Source organism: Capricornis sumatraensis, chromosome 1 (genome assembly GCF_032405125.1).
Source record: "Capricornis sumatraensis isolate serow.1 chromosome 1, serow.2, whole genome shotgun sequence".
Lineage (NCBI taxonomy): Eukaryota > Metazoa > Chordata > Mammalia > Artiodactyla > Bovidae > Capricornis > Capricornis sumatraensis.
The window spans coordinates 78,149,230-78,174,555 of NC_091069.1; the positions used below are offsets into that span (position 1 = coordinate 78,149,230).

General features: G+C 42.8%; 1 protein-coding gene across 1 annotated transcript in view; it reads right to left on the reverse strand.

The window, feature by feature from the left end:
• The window catches only part of PRKCE (protein kinase C epsilon), a 539,658-nt gene that overhangs the window by 159,971 nt on the left and 354,361 nt on the right, over window positions 1-25,326 (reverse strand). The window contains exons 7-10 of the mRNA XM_068986689.1: window positions 19,924-20,066; window positions 16,197-16,293; window positions 13,365-13,564; window positions 10,662-10,835 (exon numbers count right to left, since the gene is read on the reverse strand). Coding sequence (XP_068842790.1) covers window positions 10,662-10,835; window positions 13,365-13,564; window positions 16,197-16,293; window positions 19,924-20,066 — 614 coding nt within the window. The remainder of the gene's footprint in view (window positions 1-10,661; window positions 10,836-13,364; window positions 13,565-16,196; window positions 16,294-19,923; window positions 20,067-25,326) is intronic.

Genomic DNA, 25,326 nt, shown 5'->3' on the forward strand with positions numbered 1-25,326 from the left:
CTCATGCAACTAGATCACACACAGCAAGAGAGCCACCACAATGAGAAGCCCATGTAACGGCTTCCTGCAGTTACAGAAAGCCCAAGCAGCAACAAAGACCCAGCACAGCAAAAATAAATAGAAATTATATATATAAAGAAACCCCATTGCTTAAGCTGAGTAATCTCAGATAGCCTGGGTAGAAGCTTCTCCACAAAATGCCCCACATAGAAAACAACAGTCCACTATCAAAATTCAACTTGGATCTAAAAATAGGCACACACACACAAATAATAATAATAAATTCTGAAATCCAATAGATGAGGCGAGATGGGAGTTCTGACATCAACCAATGAGGAAACTAGCTTTGTTTGGTGAACGGGTTAGATAAATTATACCTCTGGTTTTAGATTTCAAGCTGAAACTTTTAATTTAAATTCAAACATTATGAACCCATTGAACTGTGGGCAAATGACACCTTAGGTCACTTAACCCAGCTGCCTGCAACCTAAGTTCTTATTGCTAACCAGCCTGGGGTTGTACAATTGATATTTTCCAGAGGATTAAATGCAGGGCTCCACTTCCTTCTCAAGCAGGCCCACCTTCTGAACTGAACAGCCTATAGCAACTCTTCCTTTGGAAGTTCTCCTCCACCTCCTGACATGCGGGCTGTTGAAGCAACCTCCACACAGGTAGATACTTTTTATTTTCCCCTTTAATCCAAACCACACAGAGCTGCCCCGCTTTGCTTCTTAAGTCATCACTGCCTATACAACCTTCAAAGAATCCTTTACTTTCAGAATAAGTTCAAGCTCCTTGTTTCACACTTTAAGAACTCCAGAGCTTAGCCAAACTCTCCTTATGAAGTGGTCTTTCTCATACCTTCCTAAAGTGAGCCCGTTTTTCCAACACAGCACATCATCACTCACCCTAAATTTGGAGTCAAAGTCCTCCCTCCCTCAAACTTGCTGTGTCCTGCTCCTCAAGCTCCCTGAAGTAATTCCTGCTAACTCCCCACAGAGCACATTCCTCATCCATAGTAGTCCTTCTCTCCCATAGGAGGCAAGGGTGGGGATGGTTGGTCTGAATTCCAGCTCCATCACTAAACTATGACCCTGGCCAAATGGCTAAGGCTCCCCTAGTCTCAGCTTCTTTCCCTCCCCAGAGAAAGGACAATACCTATACTCCATGAGACTTGGGTAAAATTAAAGAAGTTGGTTCTCGCACAAGCCTTGCCACTTAATAGGTGCTCAGTAAGTTTTTCTTTTCTCTTTATCACATACTACCTCTATTCTGCTGCTAAGTTGCTTCAGTCATGTCCGACTCTGTGCGACCCCATAGACGGCAGCTCACCAGGCTCCCCCATCCCTGGGATTCTCCAAGCAATAACACTGGAGTGGGTTGCCATTTCCTTACTGCTTATGTCTACTTTATCATCTGTCCTTGAACGTAAGAGTCCTAGTTCCTGTTATCTCCCAATGGCACCTAATGAGGTTCTAGTACAGAGCAGATTTTCAAGGTCAACTTGCGTGTCATTGGAGTAATGTTATAACCCAGCTACATTCCCTCTATCTTACTCTTTCTATGGTGGAAAACCTTCCTCAGCGAGTCAAAGTGGTTTCTATTAATGATCCAACTAAACTAGAGACAGCACTCATGGAGAATAAAGGAAATGTATAAGCTTTGAATCTACTTCCATAATTCTATCTCTGCCTAAGTTCCAGGAACATGCCCATTTTAATTATGTAAGGACATATATAATGGAAATCTTCAAGAAATGATATCTGTGTATATATACCTGATTCTACATAGATAGGTAAGAATCATCAAGACTTACTCCAAACTGTCAGCAGAAGTTGCAGTGGCGTTATACTTTTTTTTTCCCCCAAAGTATAATCCTTTCTTCAAATGGTATCTTACTTGGAATACTAACATGAGAAGCAGCTGAAGGTACGACTTCTCTGGGTGGACAGGAGGAGGAATGTGTAGGCCCTGTCTTCACAGCACACCAGCGTCTGTGTGTTCAGAGTGTGTGTGTGCATGTGTGGATGCGCACATACACATACACAGAAACTCCTCAGGCACGTCCACGAAACCTAAGTCAGAAACTACAGCTTGGCAGAATAAGCAAATCGTGTAGGAGGTGGGTAAACATACTCCACACTAGTGAAAAAACACCTACTAAACAAACATATATACAAGCATATGACGTCAGAGGAATTTAAATCCCGTTCTACAAGATGCCAATGTCAGAGGTTCTGCAAGTTGTACTCAATTTATGTTACAGAAAGAGAGAAACACAAACAGAAGGAGGCCGTTCTGCTGCATGGAGGTGAATGCTCTCTCTGGGCATCGCTGGGCAGTGTTTTCTGGTTCACTTACCACTAACATCAGCTCCACGGGAAGCCAAGCATTTTCTGGTGACCTGCAAGCCCCCAGATTCAGGATTTCTCTACGGGAAGCCCTCGGATACTGTGAACTTTAGAAATCATTTGGTTAAAGAATATTTAGTGACAACAGAAATAGCTTCAAAATACCATTTGGTGAGACAACTGAAAATATGATTTCAATTTTAAAAATATACGTTTAAACAGATATGCACTTTTAAACTGGAAATATATACACCAAAATGTTAGTAGTCATTAGAACAATTCTTTCTGTTCTTCTATAAATTTATCAAAATTTCTACAATTAACAAATATTCTTTGTCATAAATAATAATAATAATTATTATTATTATTTAGCAAACACCACACAGTACGTAGCATGTTAGTTCCCTGACCAGGGATCGAACCTGAGCAGCCTGAAGTGGAAGCATGGAGTCTTCCCTGGACCGCCAGGGAAATACCATACTATCATTGTTTAAAGGCTAAGGCCAGTGGTTTTCGCAGGAGAACAAAGCAATGAATTTACTACTAAATCTCTGGGCAGGTGGCAAGGTGCCCCATGATGCCCACAGCATGATACACAGGGTACCTAGTAGATGCTCAATAAACAGTGACTGAATGGGCAGGTGTGAGGGGCACATCCTGCTCCAGGCCATTTTGTATATATTCCCTGCACCCATCCCCTATTCCTTCTCTCTCCTCTCTCACAGTTTCAGAAAACAGAAACGCTTCCAGAAACAGGCTGCAAGATTCAGCTACTCTCACCAGCTTAAGGGGCATTTTTTTTTTTTTAATTCCAATCTCACTGAATCTAGGCAAAACAGAGCTGTCACTCTGAGACCCTTTCTCATGTGTGTGACAGCGTACGGGGACTGGGGAGGGGGTTCGGAGGTGAGGATATGTGAGGTAGGGAACTTGGAGAGGAGGGAGGTGATGGAGACAGAGTAACAACAAGGGTCAACAGGACACCTTGATGCCAAGCTGGGTTCCAAAACAGACTTGGGCGACTTCTCTGCGCCTCAGTTTTCTCATCCATAGAAGGAAGTGACCTTACTTATCTCACAGAGATGTCATCACAAATGTGTAGGATGGCTGAGCTAAATGAAATGAAGGCAAAAGTGACTGTCCCATTTAAATGCAAAGTTTCCTTGGAACAAGGAAGTTGCCTGAGGCAGCAGCATCTTGGATTACCTGTACGTTACATTACATTCACACATACACACACACAGGTATCTCTGTGCCCCAGGGGGTACAGGAGCCATAAGGAACTCTACAGCCTTTCCTTTCATCATGCAGAATGCATCCTGTTATGTCACCTCTGTGAAGCCTTGCTTATGAAAACTGTGATCTCTCCCTACCTGCGATGGGCACCCCTGGTCTGCTGCACACAGACACACCCCTCCCCATCACACACACACACACATTCTTTCTCTCCTCTCTCCTTCCTCCCCACCACCTCCTCCATCTCAGTCCCCACCAGCCCTCCACAGGCTTCAAGTGAACAGCCAACTATAACCCCACTATTCTGACAGAAGACCTATCACAAAGTCTTGTAAGGCCCCATAGTGATGTGTACACTGCAGGCCCTCACTGAAGATGTTTGGTTGGCTGATTAAAAGCCATGGCTCCATTGACCAGCTTGCTCTAGGACAGGATGGTCTTTAGAAGTAAAGAGAGTTTGCTGGAGTCTCATCAATTTGGCAATGGTCTCTGTCAACGCTGAGCCTGTACCCTCTACCACAGACCTCATTTCACTGAAATCTGTTAGAAACTATTGAGGCTATCTCTTTTATTGGCAAATATATTGATTCCCAGGTGTCTGCCTGACCCACAGACCATTTCATGGTACTGAACCTCTCAACATACTCTTGCCAGACACTTGTCAATCCTATCAAAGCCTCTTCATGCACTCCGATACCACACTGCCTGGGAAGGCATGCTCTAGTACAAAAGAGACCCATACTTCATTCTCAGCTCTTTTAGATTTTATTTGACATAGTTACCTCTTTAAAAAGAAAATCTACCAGTGGCCTAATTCTTACTCTGCTTTTTGCTTTAGTGTTTGCTGCTCTTCAGAATTGACAGTCATAAGAGACATCCGAGTTCCTTGAAACCACAATTTTCCCCCCTGCATCATCAACACTCCTTTCCCGGCAGTTTTCACCCCCTGCTCACACAGCTTATTAAAACTCATTTGAAAAATATCTCCGGTTGCTTTTTAAGGATTTTTCCATCCTGCATTTCCCCCAGGGCAGCAAGGAAGGTTGGATGAGGGAGACTCTTTAGTTCACTCTCTGTTTCCTCCTTAGCAACTCACACTGACCAAGCCCTCCATGAATCTTCTTCCCAGGCCTGGCGGGAAATGCCAAAGGATCAGGGATGGGGACAATTACGTAGAGACTCTTATTCTGAATGAGAAAAAAAATCATGACAAATTTACTCAAGTCAGGTTTTGTTGGAAGGGATGATTTCACAAGGGAGATCATACTCAGCAGCTCAAAATGCCTGAGAATTTTCTTTCTAATAACCAGAAAAACAAAAGCAAAAACAAGCCTACCCCTCAGTGGCTCTCCCATCCTCAGCCTTCCATGGATGAGGAAAGGCGGAAGAGGCAATTTCTGAAATCATGCCTCCTCCTAAGCCCTGACATTAAGTAGCCCATAACTTTTAGAGCCCAAAGAAGCAGGCTCCCAGTATTGCCTTCCCCCCTCTACCAATGAACATCTGATTCTGCAGATGCAGGAACCTCCCTCTTCATTTCCGCAACATCCTCCCTTTCTTCCTCCCCTTCACTGCAGTTGTTAAGCCATCAACATTTCCTTGGGAAAAGCAGGACACACACCGAGGTAGGAGTTCCAGTGCTGGAACAATCACAATGAAAATGAGAGTAGGAGATCAGTTCTAGTCTTCATAAGCATCTCTTTTCCATCATCCTCTTTACAAATGCTACCCCTGCTTAAAGGTCCAAGTTAGGTGCCACCTCTTCCAGGAAGCCTTCCCAATAGCCTTTGGCAGAGCTTCAAATGAATCACCTACAGAGCTCCACTAGAAGAGTTACTGTGCTATAGAGTATCACTTGCTGCTTATCTATCTCCCCACTAAACAGCAATCTTTATGCATTCAGAGTTAGTATGTTTTGAGTTATGTAGCCTCAGTAATGTCTAGCATACAACAGATGCCCAATAAATACTTGTATATTCACTGAATTAATTATAGGCTTTACTGCAGTGGGTTGCTATGCCCCCTCCAGGGGATCTTCCCAACTGAGGGACTGAACCCAGGTCTCCTGCGTTGCTGGCAGATTCTTTATTGACTGAGCCACCAGGGAAGCCATATATTTTTTAAGCAAGAAATTATTGTGTGTATGAAAATATTAAATGTGCTGTTAATCTAATATCAACCATTAAAAATAAGTTTAGAATATGAAAAATTTAGTTTCTCATCCATACCAACAGCTAGTACAATGCTTATAATTCTTTATGGCTATGTCAAACAAATGCAAAAAGGCAAAATGGTTGTGTGAGGAGGCCTTACAAATAGCTGAGAAAAGAAGAGAAGCTAAAGGCAAAGGAGAAAAGGGAAGATATACTCACTTGAAAGCAGAATTCCAAAGAACAACAATGAGAGATAAGAAAGCCTTCCTCACTGATCAGTGCAAAGAGACAGAGGAAAACAACAGAACGGGAAAGACCAGAGATCTCTTCAAGAAAATTAGAGATACCAAGAGAACATTTCATGCAAAGATGGGCACAATAAAGGACAGGAAAAGTATGGACTTAACAGGAGCAGAAGATATTAAGAAGATGTGGCAAGAATACACGGAAGAATGATACACAAAAGATCTTAATGACCCAGATAACGAGGATGCTGTGATCACTTACCTAGAGCCAGATGTCCTGGAGTCTGAAGTCAAGTGGCTTTAGGAAGCATCACTACGAACAAAGCTAGTGGCGGTGTGGAATTCCAGTTGCGCTATTTCAAATCCTGAAAGATGATGCTGTGAAAGTGCTGCACTCAATATGCTAGCAAATTTGGAAAACTCAGCAGTGGCTACAGGCCTGGAAAAGGCCAGTTTTCATTCCAATCCCAAAGAAAGGAAATGCCAAAAAATGCTCAAACTACTGCACAATTGCACTCATCTCACATGCTAGCAAAGTAATGTTCAAAATTCTCCGAGCGAGGTTTTAACAGTACATGAACCAAGAACTTCCAGATGTTCAAGCTGGTTTTAGAAAAGGCAGAGGAACCAGAGATCAAATTGCCAACATCTGTTGGATCATCAAAAAAGCAAGAGTTCCAGAAAAACATCTACTTCTGCTTTATTGACTATGCCAAAGACTTTGATTATGTGGATCACAATAAACTGTGGAAAATTTTGAAAGAGATGGGAATACCAGACCACCTGACCTGCCTCCTGAGAAATCTGTATGCAGGTCAGGAAGCAACAGTTAGAACTGAACATGGAACAACAGACTGGTTCCAAATAAGAAAAGGAGTATATTGTCACCCTGCTTATTTAACTTATATGCAAAGTACATCATGTGAAATACCAGACTGGATGAAGCACAAGCTGGAATCAAGATTGCCGGGAGAAATACCAATAACCTCAGATATGCAGATGACACCACCCTTATGGCAAAGCGAAGAGGAACTAAACAACCTCTTAATGAAAGTGAAACAGTGAAAAAGCTGGCTTAAAACTCAACATGCAGAAAACTAAGATCATGGCATCTGGTCCCATCACTTCATGGGAAATAGATGGGGAAACAATGGAAACAGTGACAGATTTTATTTTCTTGGGCTCCAAAATCTCTGCAGATGGCGACTGTAGCCATGAAATTAAAAGACGCATGCTCCTTGGAAGAGAAGCTATGGCAAACCTAGACAGCATACTAAAAAGCAGAGACATTACTTTGCTGACAAAGCTATGGTTTTTCCATTAGTCATGTATGGATGTGAGAGTTGGACCATAAAGAAAGCTGAGCACTGAAGAATTGATACTTTTGAACTGTAGTGTTAGAGAAGACCCTGGAGAGTCCCTTGGACTGCAAGGAAATCAAACCAGTCAATTCTAAAGGAAATCAGTCCTGAATATTCATTGGAAGGACTAATGCTGAAGCTGAAGCTCCAATACTTTGGCCAGCTGATGTGAAGAACTGACTCATTTGAAAAGACCCTGATAAAGGCAGGAGGAGAAGGGGATAACAGAGGATGAGATGGTTGGATGACATCACTGACTCAATGGACATGAGTTTGAGCAGGCTTCAGGAGTGGGTGATGGCCAGGGAAGCCTGGCATGCTGCAGTCCATGGGGTTGCAAAGAGTCAGACATGACTGAGCGACTGAACTGAACTGATGTCAATCTTGAAGAGCATAATGCCTTTATAAAGTAAGAATTGTGCCCAGGGATTTTCTTTTTTTTATTTGTAAGAAGGAGGGCCTGAGAGAAATGAGGCTACTCTCTCTCAACTGGAGTAGGAAGTCTTTTTACCTCCTTCTCATACTATATGTTTGCTACACAATTAAATACAGTTTTGTAGATTTTTCCAGCTGTTTCAGGTGATTCTAGCATCCCAAAGAGCATAGGGAGAATTCCAGTCAAACACACTGGTGTGAATTGATTGAATTTGATTGAAACTGAAGTTACTGGCTTAATTTGAGGGCCTTGTGCCTTTTCTCACAAGCACTAGAGCCATTTCATTTGCTTTTTCCTTCTAGATCCCATGGAGAATGATCAGAGCACAGGAGTCAAGGACAGGTGGGCTTGGCACAGAAAAGGCCACAACAGTCTTTACCTGTAACTTGGTCATTTAGTGGGCTGTTGTAACCAGACCTGACATCACAATTGGCGCCAGAGGGTTTACACAATCATTGCCATTGGTCACCATACCAGACCGGGGACCCTACGCACTTCCAAGTCCTTTCAGGCAATCTGCGTAGTGCATGGCCTGAAGTCATGTGCAGTCTCTCAGGAGGTTCTCAAAGGAATGCTTTTGTAGGGGCTGTTCTTCTACATACCAAACAATAAAGGCTCACCTAAAAATAATTAAAACCCTGCTTAACACCATTTCTGCTCTCTGTATCATAATTAAGCAAGAATGAAAGAAATCTTAATAGGATTGTAAACAGGTCTTGTGTTCTTTAATCATGTGTTAGAGACTTAGTCAAAAACAAGTTTACGAAGGCTCAGAAACACCATCTTTTCTTTTCGGGAAAAGCGAAACTAAAGCTGTGCTGTACTATGGCCACTGAAGTCAGTTCCATTCCCACCCAAGTCCTGCTCCCGCCCTCCCCACTGCAGGGCCTGGATCCAACTCCTTCCTCACCTCTGGACTCTGAGGATCACCCCCTCTTCTGAGTTCTCCTGGCTTGAACACCTCCACCCAGAATGTAACTACTCAAGGCTGTTTGCTGTAGAAGGTAGTACAACCCCCTCATGCCTTATTGAGTAAAGTCCTCCACTTGAGAATCATCTTTCTTTTTGCTGATAACTCCACATCCAGAACCTACCTCAGAGTCAGGTGAACATCAGTTATTCTTTAAAATCATGATGACTGGTTGCCATAGGAAAAGCCACATTTTCTAACCATTAAGCTGGGAGGTTATTCAATGATTCCTCCTAGGATTTTTTTCACTAGTAAGCTAAGGTCCTTTGGAAAGATTAAACTATGATTTGCTTTGGAAAAATTAGATGAACACACTATCTGTCATGTTAAGTGAGATGTGCCATGGTCAACTGCATGGTCTGGGAATTGCTCCTGTAACTGTGGCCACCTGACATTGGCCTAGGAAAAACCTCTGACCTACAGAGGTAAGCCCCTTCTCTCCCCAACCTTACCCTCTGGCCACTCAGACACCAATTTCCATGTCATTTGGTCACTGTTCTGCCACAAAGGAAACCCACGGTATCATTAGATACCATTTTCTGCTTCAAGAGCAGTCACATAATGAGGACCCTAGCCTTGATATTCTAAATGCACAGAGGAGAAAACTGCTGACCCTAAAGACATCAATCCCACTCCTCATTCACCAGCACTGCAAGGAAGCAAAGCCTCCGCTGGCTCCCTGGGTCTACCACGTACAGGTCCCTACACAAGGTCCCTACAGCTGGACTGGACCTCTCTTGGGATGTTGGACCTCTTGGCAATGTGTCCAAAGAAAGCAAGCTAGTGTGGAGCCCTGCTAGGAAACCAGCTCAGATAGTAAGAGATAAGGTGCAGCTGCTACGGGTAGGGGAAAATGGGGTAACACAACATGGTATCAGAGCAGTCCCCACTAAACTGGAAGTCCCAGAGGTGAGATGGTAGCTCGGCTGCCAATACCAAGTGTCTGGGGTCAAAGACTTACTTGTCTGAAATCTGATTTTCACATTGGTGCAAAAAGCAGAGCAGAGGAGAGAATTTTAAAAAAATCTCCCACCCCTCCATCTCTGAGAGCAACCAGCTACTATGTATGAGGCCCTTGATAGGCACCATGGAAGATAAAGAAATACAGGATAAGTTTCTCATTAATTCAGAATTATTCTCAGGCAGAGAAAAGAGGAAAGCTGACCTCATGACTGACTCCATAATGTGCTTACAGATTATTTTCATTTCATTACTGCCACCTTCTGGTCTCTAGGCACCTACATGGTAATTTTAAAATGCTACCTTAAATTTGTGATTCATGATGGATTTTTTTTTTTTTTTTTGACCATGCCACATGGCTTGCAGGATCTTAATTCCCTGACCAGGGATTGAACCCCTGGCCATGGTGGTGAAAGAGCCAAGTCCTAACCACTGGACCCCCAGAGAAATCCCCATATGGCATTTTTAGTACTTGTTCACACCCTTTACCTCATACAATGGTACACAGAGTAGACATAGTTCAGGTGGCCTTTATTCTATTTTCATTTGATCTGAGGGCAACAACAAATTTAAGTGATTTGCCAAGAGACAAAAAGTTAGGAGCAGAGCAAGGATAGACCATGCCTGCTGATTTCTCCAAGGAGCAAACACCAGGGTTATTCATTTGACTTCCTTTGTCCAGCTACATTCATAAAGACTTCTATAACTCTCTCATTCCTTCACAAGTACAGCCTTGAGTGGAAAATCCCTTACTCTTAAAAAAGAGAATGCTGTTCAAAGACTCCCTGATCTTTTCAAGGGTAAAATCCATTCCATTTTACAAGGTCTCTGATAAAAGAATGTAGGGGATCTGTGATTGATTTTTACAATTTTATCTGACAGTCAAAATACTATAGCATCCTCCAGCACAACCCTCAGATGGCATCCACCAGCTTCCTCTTAAGCATACCTTGGTCTGGAAGCAGCAATAGAGCTGGGTTAGGTACGGATGTTTTCGAGCCAGAGCCAAAATCCGCTTCTCTGTCATCGTGCAGTCCACATCATCATCCTGAAGGATGACATCCTTCTTTAGGACCTTCACGGCATAGACTTCATCTTTGCCTTTGAGCTCCGCCAGCATGACCTGTAATTACCCAAAACCACCCCATAAGTCTATATATATAGGAAATGAAAAGAAACCCAAGTCAATACCAAGTGCTTTAAAAACTAACTCATTTTATCTTTAATTTTAAATAGTATTGTAGTATTTAAAATGTAAAGACTATCCATCCCGATACAGCTACTATAATTTATTTGCTCTTAATCTCTAGCACTGTGTCCAGGCAAAGAAAAGTTCAATGCACATTTGTTAAACAAATTATATGAACATATTAATAATTATTTCATATGTTCATATAATTTGTCATGCTTGCAATGAGTAACAAGTATAGCATCGATTTTTTAATTGAACATTATTTCATAAGCATTTTTCTATATAGTCTCCATCATATCATGGTTGCTGATAGTTCAAGTATAACAGTTTATTTAACCATGTACTTCAAACTAGTTTCATCCAATTATTAAGTATTATATGAATAAATTGCTTCAGGTGGTTTATACATACAACTTTTCTTTCTTTGAGATCATAGCCTTCAAAGTGAATTATAGAGTTAAATGTGTACATTTTCTGACTTTCAAAAAGGATATACTATATAATCTGCCACTAGTAATGTAGAAGTGCTTTAGTTTCATGTACATTCACTAATGTTGGTACTTTCACATAAAAAGCTTTGCTTATGTAATGAGTGTGAAATGTTCCCTCAATGCTGTTTTAACTTGTAATGAAACTAAAAATCTTTGTTTTCTATTTCTTTTTGTGCGAATTATTGTCCTCTGTCCAGTTATCTACTGTTTTATACCACTATATTCTTTAGGAATCCTTATGAGCTTGGTATATAAAGTTACTACCACTTTAATTTCTGCAAAGATTTTTCTAAGCCTGCCATATGATTTTCTGCTATTTTTTCTATTGAACAAGGTCCTCTATTTTTTGTAGTTGAATCTGTCCTTGTTTACCTTTATGATTTCTTCTACAGCTTTAAAGCTGGAATGTGATTCCTTCTCCAGAGAGTGAATTAATAGCTCTATTTTCTTAAAGTTTTCCTATCATTTGATATTTTTGCACTCATTTCCCTACAGATGTGACAAGATTTTCTCCCATTAAATAACTCGTAAATACAGTATTTCAGTCATCAGAGCTAAAGAGCAGTAACTCAGAAGCTTAATGAGGGCATTCAGGATGTTACCTTGAAGATGTTTGTCACCCACATACAATATAAAGTTTTAAAACTGGCTCAAACTTTGGCAGCAACTTTTCTGAAGAAGCAACCCAAATGCTCCCAAGTCATCAAGGTTCACATCCTGCTTACATCCTGTGGAAACCTGGAGCCTCTGAACCTGCTTCTTTCCTCTTGAATCTTGCTCAGAATTAAACCAGGTCCTGCTTACATTCCAGAGTTATGCCATCAGAGGACTGGGGTCTGCTTCGTACATAACCAGTCTCTGAAGAATTTGATTGCTTCAGCCTTTGCTATTAGAGTCAATCCCACCAGTGACTTTTGCTATTAAGTCAATGCCACCCATAGTCTCAGGATGAACTGTGGCAGGTAAGATGGCTGGGAACCAGGTGTCATCCTCTGGGGGCTCCAGAAAGCCACTACCTTTGGAGAGAAGTGGAGCAGGTCTATAGCTTAGCCTGCAAAAGTCCACGATGCATAAAGGCATGAGATCCCTGGGAGTTCCCAGAGCCAGGCACCTGGCTCCAGAGCATGGCCACCTTACTCTAGGAGGTCCTAGAAAGGTGACGCCCATTGATCCCAGGCATGGCTTTGTGATAAGCAGGGAATAAGCAGGGGTCTGAGCTGACATGTTCACCAGTTTCCTAGGTTCCCTGCTCTTCCATCTTCTAAAATAAACTGGGGTTATTTTGTCCATCTCATCCCACCTTCAGAATGCTGGCTGGTCACCATGAAGGCTTTAATGGGCACACTCTGCACCCATGCCCCAGATCACTGTGTTGGGCTCAGGGGAGCAGGAGAGGAGGAGGGCTCCGGGGGAAGCGGCCCCTGATCAAAGACCTGAGGTGCCTGTGCTCATTCTCTCGCCACAGGCGCAGGATGAAAAAGACACTTAGTCAGTGCCAGAAAAGCCACTTAAAATAACACTCAATTTACAAAGTAATACACTCTAAGATTTCCTTTGAGCCTCACGTTCACTCAGGGCAGAGATGCTAGAATCAATTTCCAAAATTTTTGTAATGAATTAAGAAAACAGAATTTCAGATGGATCTCTGAAAGGAAGAAAGCTCTCATGACTATTATTGACAATGGGAGGCCAAGCACACATAAAGCAATTTAAACTGCTCAGAGTGCTTTCTCGCCCGCTCTCTCACTTGGTTCCTGCTCCTGTTTGACAAATGAGAACAACTGAATCCCAGAGAGGTGGAATGACTGTCCTGTAGTCCTGCAGCCCATGAGCAGCACAAGCCTGGTTCCTGTCTCCTTGGCCTCAGGCCATTCTCACTCAACCAGGAAGGAAAACATAACCAGACCAGGATGAAATGTTCACCACATTTTGGATCAGACCAGCAGTTCTGCCCTTGCGTGCCACAGACCTTGCCGAAGCTGCCTTTGCCCAACACCTTGATGAAGTTGAACTCATCCAGGCCCAAGCGCTTGGCCTGGCCTTGCCGGACTTCACCATTTTCACCCAGGCTTGCCAGCTGACCATCGGTGGATGATGCCGCCCTGTGCTCCTCCCCTCGATTGTCAAATGACAAGGCCTTCCGGATGTTGTTTTCAAGTTCTTTTATTTCTAGGACCAAGGGTGACAAGATATTGCATTAGTGCGCACCTCACAAGCCCTTCCTGTCAGGATCTGATATTCAAAATGTTCCCCCTGCACCATGACTCTCAACCCTCCCTCTGGTTCTTCACAGCAACAGACGCAGCGACGCATTCCTGTACGTTCCTTCATTTGCTCTGCACACTTTCACTGGCACCTAATTAATGCACAGCAAGGCCTAGGAACACAAAGAGAACAACACGGTCCCCGCCAATTCTCTCCTTCAGATCTGCCTTTTGTTCTGGGATGGGGCCACCTCTCTGAAAGCCCCCTTCAGCTGGTAGCCTGTTGCATGGTTCTAGGTGTAGTGCAGGAATCCTGGCCTCCCAAAGGCAATAGGGATCCTTCAAGTTTCCTTTGAAAATTAAAACAATGACTAATGGAAAACCACTGTCACAATAATTATTGGTGAGGTAATTATTTCAGTAACTGGGACTAAGAAGCCTTTACCTTCTAAGGGACTTTACTTGGCTTTATTGCTGGGTTTATTCTAAATACCCATCTTCCATAAGGTTATTTAACCAAATGAGCAGTGGGCTTATCGTTAACAAAAGAATTATGTCCCAAGAGTGACATGTTGCAAATTTATCTCAGATGGGGCAGGAATTCCTCAGCAGTTTCATAACTATGACACAGCCTTGTGCTGCTGCAGAGTATGTGACCTGAATTAACCTGGGGATGATAACGCTGGGTGACCCTTTGACCTTTTCTATTTGAGAAAACTGTTGTTAGCTATACATTCACCAAGACATAGGCTCCTTTGTGTAGAAGTGGACATCTCGAGCGTAATCCAATTTTAAAAGATGCTTGTGAATAACTGGGATCACAGGAGGGAAACACAAACTATTAACCTTTGGGAATCAGAATCAAGCAGGAGTGATTAGCTGCCACTTGACATAAAGACAGCTTCGGCTCCTTTACAGAAGGACGGAGGCCTGTGAAGGCTCCATGGTCTGCAGGCTTGACTTCTCTGAGATGTGCTGGGCCAGAGTGCAGGGGAGAGGTGAGGACAGCTTCCAAGTCTACAGACATGCCCGTGCCAGCACCGCAGTTTTCTATCACTTACTCTTAACTAAGTATAACTTTTGCTCTCAGCATAGAGCTTCTACTCATAACTTGCAAGCAAGTTATTAAGTGAATTTTGGAAAACAGAACTTGGATGCTGGAGATATTAAAACTTGAAGAAAGTATCTTTCTATGTGTTCTTACAACAGAGAGAAGAGGAATTGTGCCTTATTTCAGTGTGGCAATAATGCACTGTCTTGCTAAGAAGGTTTTCACATCTATCTGTCCTCACAATACGGCTGGGAAATACTGTACCTTCACGGACGGGGGACAAAGAGAGGTCCTGAGGGGCATGGTGTCCTGCCGAGGCTGGACAGCAGGCTGGGCAGGAACCAGGCCTACAAACCTAGTTGCCTCATGCTTGCCTGGGGTTTCTTTATCATATGACTCTGTCCCCTTGAAGCTCTCAAAGGAGCTCTCAGTCTTAAAAAAGCAAAACCTGAAAATGCCCACATTGAACAGGGACAGCATCTGCTTGTTTGGAGGCTCCGGGGAACCACTGGATTATTTACGAAGGGCTCAAGCCTCTTTTGAAAGGAAGCAGAGTATAAAGGTGCAGAAAGTTAATCAGAGAAGCATGAAGAGGGACTCAGATCAATTGTTTTGTGACTTCAGGACTGGCATACCCCCTGCAGTTGTTTTATTTACTTCTAGGGAAGAAGGGCTGGGTTGCAGTGATGACCTCCACAGAGGGTTCTATGGCAAGGTTTCTGAGAATGGGGTCCCTAGGCCATAAGGGGTGACGACTTGCCCTTACTACTGACTTAGTTCCTGACCTTTGGGCAAAACTTTTTAACTCTCTGCCTTACACTTCTCACCCTGTAACCTGGGGACAGTAAGGGAGCATAGACAGAGAGTTGGCTTGAGTGTAGAATGAGGATAAGGAAGACAAAAGGGGCTATAGAACATCAAGGCACTATTGTTCTGACTTGTTAATAATTATCCCTGTTCCGCAGATGCAAACATCCCTTGCCAGTGAGATCTGGTTCTGGTTACCAGAGGGGAAGTTCTAAAGTGTATATATCCCTCCTCAGTCTTGGCATCCTTGGATACTTGCAGAATTCAGAAACCTTTGATAACTTCCAGCATATTTTGATGGAGAAGGAGACATCCTGAGCTGAGCACTAGACGGGAGTCAGGTGCGGAGCTGGCTTCTCGCAGGCTTTGCCAGCTTCACCTTACTATCCCCACCCACCCATCTCCAGACTCCTGCCCTGATCGCAACTTTTGGGTATGATGGTGAAGTTCAGGGAGGAAGGAAGTCAGATTCAACTCAACTGAGTGGTGCTGAGGGGGCTGGGAGCAGAGCTTGGCAGTGTGGTGAGAGAAGGGCTGTGCTCTCTGCCTCTCCTGCACGTGGAAGCTGGAAGATAGGTGAAAGAAAAGAACCACAGCTCCTCATCTCTCTCACTTTTACCCTGCCTGGGAGTGATGTCAGGATGGAAGAGCCATTCAGTGCCACACTCTCAAGCCTTGGACTCCTTGGCCCTTCCAAGGACGGAGCTCAGAGGTAAAGAAGCAAATCTGAGGGTCTCACCTTGGTCACAGGGAGAGGTGGGGGCAGACTTGGATCGATCTTCCTCAGACGGTGAGCTTCCAGAAGCAGGCTGCGGGGACTCAGCACCAGCAATGAGCTAGAGAGAGGGAGAGAACGAGGGGAGAAAAGAGTCAGAAAGGAGATGGGGAGTTTCCCTAAAGTCAAAAGCATCAAGATACGACGCCAGGGGCTGTAGCAGTCCCTGGTGCACAGTAGCTCTTGCTGAATTGATCATCCAAAAGCAGAGACTCAAGGTTGTCAGTTAAAGGAAAGAAAACAAGTGATGTCAGCTTGTTTAATTTTTATTCTATGCAAATACAACTGACCTTTCCAAGCAAAGCTCAACCTTATCCCTTTCATGAAACTTCTCTTGCCTACCCAAGCAATGACAGTTATCTCATCCAGAGCAAGCTTGACAGCTGCTTGGTATTTATTCCCTACCTTGTCCAGCTTTATTTAATTTGGGATCTCTACTCAGGTAGCCTGTAGGTTCTCTGAAGGCTAAGAGCCTATCTAGTATTTGTATTGCCCCTGGGGATTGCACAGAGTGATACACATAACAGAAGCTCAATCAGCATCTTCAGATGTATCGATATTTGTCGGCAATCAGGAAATTTCTAGCAGGATGTCCTCCATGAAGTCTATTTCTCAGCATAGAGGCTGGTATATTCATACTAAGTTCCGATTAAGGGCAGAAGTTTGCACTCAAGAGATCACAAGCACTTCTGTTCCCCTTTACTCTTGATCTACTCACTGTGCACACACGTCATTCCTGGATGATCGGCTGCTTGCAAAGGACACTATGAAGGTAACTCAGGCTCCAGAAAGCCTGATGCTCCCACATAGAAGCTCCCTCAGCTTCTGGCCAAGGGCACTGGTCTCCCATCCTCTCGTACTAACTCAAGGTACTACTTGGTTTGCTTGACTTTTTCCAGCTTTTGCATCAGAAGCAACACAGCAATAAAACTGTCAGGACTGAAGTCTCTTAGTCTCTGACTCTGCTCCTTCCTTATGTTCTCCATGTTGGCTTCTTAGCAGCAGGATCTCCCAAATCCAAGACAGACAGACAATGCCTGGTTACTCTCATTACAGGCCATATAAATACAGGGGAGGGGGCAGGTATTGAGTTTTCTCTGAAATGTTCCATGACAATAAAGATTCCAACTCAGTTTACTTCTCAGTTCAGTTGCTCAGTCGTGTCCAACTCCTTGCTACCCCGTGAACTGTAGCACGCCAGGCCTCCCTGTCCATCACCAACTCCTGGAGTCCACCCAAACTCATGTCCATTGAGTCAATGATGCCATCCAACCATCTCATCCTCTATCGTCCCCTTCTTCTCCTGCCTGCAATCTTTCCCAGCATCAGGGTCTTTTCACATGAGTCAGCTCTTCGCATCAGGTGGCCAGAGTATTGGAGTTTCAGCTTCAACATCAGTCCTTCCAATGAACACCCAGGACTGATCTCCTTTAGGATGGACTGGTTGGATCTCCTTGCTGTCCAAGGGACTCTCATGAGTCTTCTCCAACAGCACAGTTCAAAGGCATCCATTCTTCAGCGCTCAGCTTTCTTTATAGTCCAACTCTCACATCCATACATGACTACTGGAAAAACCATAGCCTTGACTAGACAAACCTTTGTTGACAAAGTAATTTCTCTGCTTTTTAATATGCTGTCTAGGTTGGTCATAACTTTCCTTCCAAGGAGTAAGCGTCTTTTAATTTCATTGCTGCAATCACCATCTGCAGTGATTTTGGAGCCCCCCAAAATAAAGTCTGCCACTGTTTCCACAGTTTCCCCATCTATTTCCGATGAAGTGATGGGACTGGATGCCATGATCCTAGTTTTCTGAATGTTGAGCTTAAGCCAACTTTTTCACTCTCCTCTTTCACTTTCATCAAGAGGCTCTTTAGTTCTTCTTTGCTTTCTGCCATAAGGGTGGTATCATCTGCATATCTGAGGTTATTGATATTTCTCCTGGCAATCTTGATTCCAGCTTGTGCTTCCTCCAGCCCAGCATTTCTTATGATGTACTCTGCATATAACTTAAATAAGCAGGGTGACAATATACAGCCTTGACATACTCCTTTTTGTATTTGGAACCAGTCTGTTGTTCCACATCCAGTTCTAACTGTTGCTTCCTGACCTGCATACAGGTTTCTCAAGAGGCAGGTCAGGTGGTCTGGTATTCCCATCTCTTTCAGAATTTCCCACAGTTTATTGTGATCCACACAGTCAAAGGTTTTGGCATAGTCAATCAAGAAGAAATAGATGTTTTTCTGGAACTCTCTTTGCTTTTTCCATGATCCAGCGGATGTTGGCAATTTGATCTCTGGTTCCTCTGCCTTTTCTAAAGCCAGCTTACTTCAGGCAAGGAACAAACTCATGTCTGCTGAACAGGACTCTCTGTGGGGCCGTGCATGCGTATGTTCAGCACTGCCATCACAGGGTGTTTGTCTAACCTGCCTTCTGGGTGGGGCCTCAGCATTAGGGGTGCTGACATTCTGCTTGTAGCTTCGATGTCCTGGGTCAATAACTGAAGTCCTGCTTCCACCAGTGGGACTGTCAAGAGCTGAGAAGGGCCACCAGAAGCACCAAATCTCACGTTAGTCAGGAGGAGAGGGTGTTTTTTACTCTAAACCTTACAAAATAGCTTCGTTTATTGAAAAAGTAAAGAAGAAAATGCTTAAAAAGATGGAAACAACCCAAACCTTCCCATTCAAGGGAAAAGCCTCCTCTGAGAGGCAGCAGGGAAAAGGTATGGGCAGCTTCTAGAACAAGAAGGGAAACACAAAGTCCTTCAGAAAGTATTTCAAGGGAAAATTTAGGGACAACATTTAGGAGCTAATACTGTCGAGGCAACCAGAGTCAGGCTTGTTTTTTAGTTAAAAAAAAAAAAAAAATATATATATATATATACACACACACACACTGGGCAATGAGAGCCACTTGCCCATACCAACCTACCAGGATTTCTTGCCCAGTTAACATGGTTCCCATTTTTTCATTAACTTACTCTTTCAGAGCCCTCTTACATTTTTTAGGCTAGGAGCCAAGGCTAGGACGAGTCTTCAAACAAAATGCTAGAGATATCTTTAGCTCTGTTTACATCTGTGGGGCCTGATTCACCAACATAACATTATAGCAAATGGATCTTTTCCTACTGACATTCGGAATGTCATACAGATAGAGACAGGGCTTTGGTCACCAAAGACAGGCCCAGATGTTTCATGTCGTGGGACATTAACAATATTCCTCGGGTAGCCAAGTGCCAGCACTATCACAAATCTTCTTGGCTTGCTCCCTAGAAAGGAATGTGTCTCTAGCTCTTCATCCATTTATCCTCATTATAGTGATACCAGAGGCAAAGTTCAAATGTGGACATTGCTCTCATGCCAGGTTTGGAGGCAGATAAGGCTACTTCCCTGTCTAGAATTGAATATTTTCTGGAGGGAATTCCAGAATCCTCACCTCGAAGGTGATGATGTAGCCCTAGGAAACACAACACTTGAGACTTGCTTGGCTTTTCCTCACCTCTGGAATCGACGAACGAGACTTCTGCGTTCCCTGCATGACTCTTTCTTCTTTGTTTTCTTTAAGTACATGTTGTTTCAAGTCCAGCGTCTCAGCCCAGCAGTCTCAGAACTATACTCCAAGGGACTCTCAGGAAGTCAGCACAGAGATGCTGGCTCATATGGAGCTCCAGACATATCACCCAAGATCCACTTACCTTTTTCCTCCTCTGGCCACTATTGGTGATCTTGTCTGGAGTAACACCCAGGTCAGCCAACACTTTAGCGATACCCCTGGCATCCACGCCACAGTTGGGAGCCACGTTGGTCTCACAGCGCCGGTGAACATTCATCTTGCAGACTGTAAGGAGACACGGAGGAGAGGCTTCCAAAGGGTCATGGCCTAAAATGTTACCTTATTGTGCTCTGATTGTAAAAGGAACACACGTTCATTTGTTAGAATTTGGAAAATGCAGGAAGACAAAAAAAGAAAAATAAAAAAATCACCCATCATCCCCTCACACAGATCTAAAATCAACCACCTCATGAAGATAATCAGGTTATGGATGAATAAAAATCACAATGAAATTTCCTTTCAGGGAGCAGAACACTGACTATAGAATTTAATTGGTTTCTCTGAAGAAAGTTCATTTGGATGCTGAACCTAAATGGGTCCCCTGTATACAGTGCACTATATTACTCCGCCGTAATGTGGGAATGTTCCCAAGAGAAGCACACTCACAGCAGACAGCCTCTAAAGAAACTCATCTCTAAAAATGAGGAGCCTGAGTAAGGTGACCTCCAAGGTCCCCTTCAAATCCAAAATCTGGATTCGAAGGAACAAAGACCATGCTTGAATTTTGTCTTTTGCTTCATCTGGATCACTTAAGCTGACCTTGGTGCAGGACACCCAAGGTGAAAACATTAACTGTTTTGGTCTCCAGTCCAGTATGTGAGGAGCTTGGAAGTTGTTACTCTGTCCTAATGAGTAAAAAGCTGAACAAACTGGAAAATCAACAAGTCTTCTTAAGATTTAACAGCGGAGTAACATCACAGGGCAAACTGCTGCCCTGTGGGAGAGACAGATATGAATCTTAACTTGGTGGAACAGAAACTCCCAAGCAGCAACCCAGAGGAAAAGCAGCAGAGGGCAGGGAAGCCTGCACTAAATGGTGAGCCGCTGGGGTCCCAGAGTGGACGATCTGTCAGAGACTCTAGGCTGACCCCGTCATAGGGTCCCCCCAAGTTTTGTGACTTTTACCTCTAGTTGTTTGACCATGTTCTCACAGGGAATATTGGAGAAAGAAATCCCACATGCTGATCACAGGGAGACAGGGAAGGAATTTTGAAATACGGCAGAGCTCCCTGTTCTTAACAATGCTGGCTCTTAGAAGAAGCTATTTCATCAGAGATTAAACTACTGTAGCTTTATCAGATCCTAAGCAACCTAGGGGAAGGAAAATGCCCAACTCCGACCTGTGTTAGCTATCTTGTCCTATATAAGGTGGGGGAAACCCTGAGAAGCATGTATACAGCTCATAGCTCAGAGAAACAGGTTCACAGAAAGACTGAGATCCAATCTCAGGACTACAGAATGCTTCTGCTCCCCCAACACCTTAGCACCATGTTACTAAAGGCCTATTACTGCTGGTCCTGTTACTTGACATGTCACGTGTGACTATCCCTCTCTCATACACACAAATATGAGGCATCTTAAAAGTTAAAAAACCAGTTTGAAGAGACAGGGCAAGAAGCAGAACCAGATTCAGACATGGCAGAGTTGCTGGAATAACTAGGCCAGGAATTTAAAACAACTATGATTAATATGCTAAGGGTGTGTGTCAATAGAAATTTTTAAAACAGAAAAACAAAAGGAGAAATACTGGAAAAAATATATAGAATATCTGAGAAATACAGAACAGTTGCAAAAGGTGTAACATGTGTATGGGAATACTAGCAGGAGGAAAAAAAAGGGAAAAATGAACAGAAAAATATTTGAAGTAAAAATGACTGAGAATGCCCTCAAAATAAATTCAGATACCAAACTACAGACCCAGGAAGCTTAGAGAACACCAACAAATAACAAGAAAGAACAGGATAAATGAAAAAGAACAAAACCAGGATCAAGCTACATCTAGGCATATCATATACAAGCTGCAGAAAATCAAACATAAAGAAAAATAATCTTGAAAGAAGTCAGAAGGAAATAACACCTTACCCAAAGGGAAGCAAAGACAAGCATTACATCTGACTTCTCAGGAGCCACATAAGCAAGACGAGAGTAGTGTGAAATATTTAAAGTACAATAAATCCCCTTCACATAAACTAGCTCTGTTCCAAAAGCATGTTCATAAATCCAATTAAGTCCAATAAAGTTAGCCTAGGTACTCAACTAGCACAACTGGCTATGTAACACTGTACTGTAATAGATGTATAATATTTGCTTATAAAAAACAAATATAAAAATAAAGAAAACGTTTTTAATCTTATCGTGCAGTACCTTGTACTCTCGTAGCGCTATAGTACCTTGAAAAGTATAATAGTGAAGTACAATAGCTGGTGGTTCTTAGCAGTGACAGTCACATCAACATTGCCTTCACCCTTGCTCCTAGACATCCTGGGCTTGACATAAAGTTACTGTATACTGTACTCTATACAGTACACAAAAGCACCACACTTAGAGAGGAAGCACACACGTGACAATACATACCAGGCATGTGACTAACTTACATGACTGGTCATGTGTACACACCTTCACATTTTTTAAAGTTAGCAACCTCAAGGTTCATACGTAGGGGACTTACTGTATTGACAGGGGGAGAAGATGCAGAATTCTGTACCCTGTGAAATTATCCTTCAAAAGTGAAGGAGAAATAAAGACTTCCTCAGACAAACAAAAATTGAGGAACTTTATTGCCAATAGACCTGCCTTGCAAGAAGTGTTAAAAGAAGCTCTTCAGAAAGAAGGAAAATGCTATCAGTCATTTTCCTTCCTTCAGTCATCAGAAACTCAGATCTACATAAAGAAAGGAAGAGCATCAGAGAAGGAATAAGTGATGGTAAAATACAAACTTTTATTTTTTAAATTCTTACTTGATCTAACAGATAATTTTTTAAGACAACAATAGCAACGAGGTTTTCAATTATTATGCTTATATATATGATATGTATAGAAAATATATGCTTATGTATAAGTGAAATGAATGACAACAATGATATGAGGAGTAGGACAGATGAATAAGAATTACTTTATTATCATAAGGTATTAATACTTGCACCTGGGGCTTCCCAGGTGGCACTAGCAGTAAGGAACCTGCCTGCCAGTGCAGGAGACATAAGAGATGCTGCTTCGATCCCTGGGTCAGGTAGATCCCCTGAAGGAGGAAATGGCAACCCACTCCACTGTTCTTACCTGGAGAACCCCATGAACAGAGGAACCTGGCGGGGTACAGTCCATGGGGTTGCAAAGAGTCGGACATGACTAAAGCAACTTAGCACACATGCAATCCTTGCACTATCTGTGAAGTATTAGAGCATTATTTGAAAGTGGACTTGGATTAGTTGTAAGCGTATATTGCAAACTCTAGGGCAACCAGGAAAATTAGTTTTAAAAAACAACAGAAGAATGGATATGCCAAGAGAAAAAATGGAATCTTATAAATTGTTCAATTAAAACCACGAAAGGTGGAAAAATGTGAAAGACAAAAATAGAAAAAAAGGGCAAGGGCATCAAATGGAAAACAGTAACAAAAAAGATGGTTATTAATCCAAATATATTGAAAACCACGTTAAATGTCAATGGTCTAAATACATTGAGTAGAAGACAGAGATTGTCAGGGTGGATCAAAAAAGAAAACCTAGTACATATTATCTAGAATAAACACACTTTAAATATGTAAGATACATATAGATTAAAATTAATGTATGGAGACAGATACGTCATGCTAATGTTAATTAAAAGAACGCAGGAATAGCTACATTAATTTCTAACAGAGTAGACTCCGAGCAAGGAGAGTTATCAGAGATATCAAAGGGCACAACAAGGGAACAATTCTCCAATAAGACATTAAAATCACACTCCTGGTACTTACTCAAATGAGTTGAAAATGTAGGTCTACACAAAAACCAGCACATGGATGTGTACAACAACTTTATTCATAATTATGAAAACTTCAGAGCAACTAAGATGTCCTTCAGTAGCTGAACAGCTAAACTGCGGTATACGCATATAACTGAATATTTGTCAGTACGAAAAATACATTAGCTATTAAACCACGAAAAGACATAAAAGAACCTTAATTGCATATTACTAAGTGAAAGAAGCCAAGCTGAAAAAAAAAACTATACATTGCATATAGCTCTTACTACATGACGTCCTCCTCCATGACAGAAAGGCACAACTGTGGAGTCGTAAAAGGATCAGGGACTGTCAGTGGCTGCAGGGGAGGCAGGGAAGAGTAAATAGCCAAAGCACAGAGGATTTTCAGGGCAGTGAAACTACTGTGTATAAATACTATAAGGATGGATACACCATGTTGTACATTTGTCCAAACCCACAGGATGTCTAGTACAAAGAGCGATCCCTAATGTAAACGGAGGGATAATGATGCGTCAATGCAAGTTCATTGATTTAACAAACGTATCACTCTGGTGTGGATACTGATAGTGAGGAAGGCTGTCTGTGGGCGAGGGTAGGAGGGTATGCCAGAAATCTTTGTACTTGCTCCTCAAGTTTGCTCTGAACCTAAAACTACTCCAAAAGCTAAAGTCTGTTTTAACACACATACATACACACACACACTTTCTGGAATAAAATCAGGCAGGATGACCAGACCTCAGGGTTCTGCACTACCTGACCACTGACCTGGAGGAGGGACAGCCCTGATCCTACTCTCCTGCATCCAACCCAGGCTTGAAGAGCTCAAGTGAATTATGCGGCTGAAGATGCCCACAGAGCCAAAGGCAGGAATATGGGGGTGGGGAAGCACGTGTGCTGATGGGAGGGGAGCTTTCTCAGGCAATATAAACAAACAGAAAGCTCCACCACAGCCTGCCCATGGTGCTGCCTGCATTAATTGAGTTATTACTAAAAATGCTCAAAAATCCTCAGACCCATGCCAGACTCCAGGCAACAGCACTCTGAATTCTCTGTCCCACTGCCCTTGGCAAAGCTACCCTCTGATACTCAGCTCGGCTCATCTGCACCTGTTCACCCATCCCATCGCATACAAGTTCTCTTCCGTCTCTTCTTGGGGTGACAGAATAGACAAGCATGAAGCAACCAAATGAAGAAACAGAATTTCGTTGCACGGCTAGTTTATCTATGTGATTTAGCCGCTGGCGCCCTCTGGTGTGTAACACCAACCTGTCCATCCTAATGAAACAAATTCGGTCAGGTTGACTGGTCAGCAAAACAAGAAAGATATTTGGGGACTTCATTTTTCATTAAAAAAATTCTGTTATTTATTTGGGAGAACTGTGTAGTTGTCTTAATATGTAAGGTTAAAAAAAAACCCCAGTGACGTGTCAGTTAACATGAACCACATGAAAAAGAGACTTTGAAAGAGCTTTGAAAAGTCTGGAAACACGAGGGCAAAGCTGGCTGAGAGAAGAGAACTTGA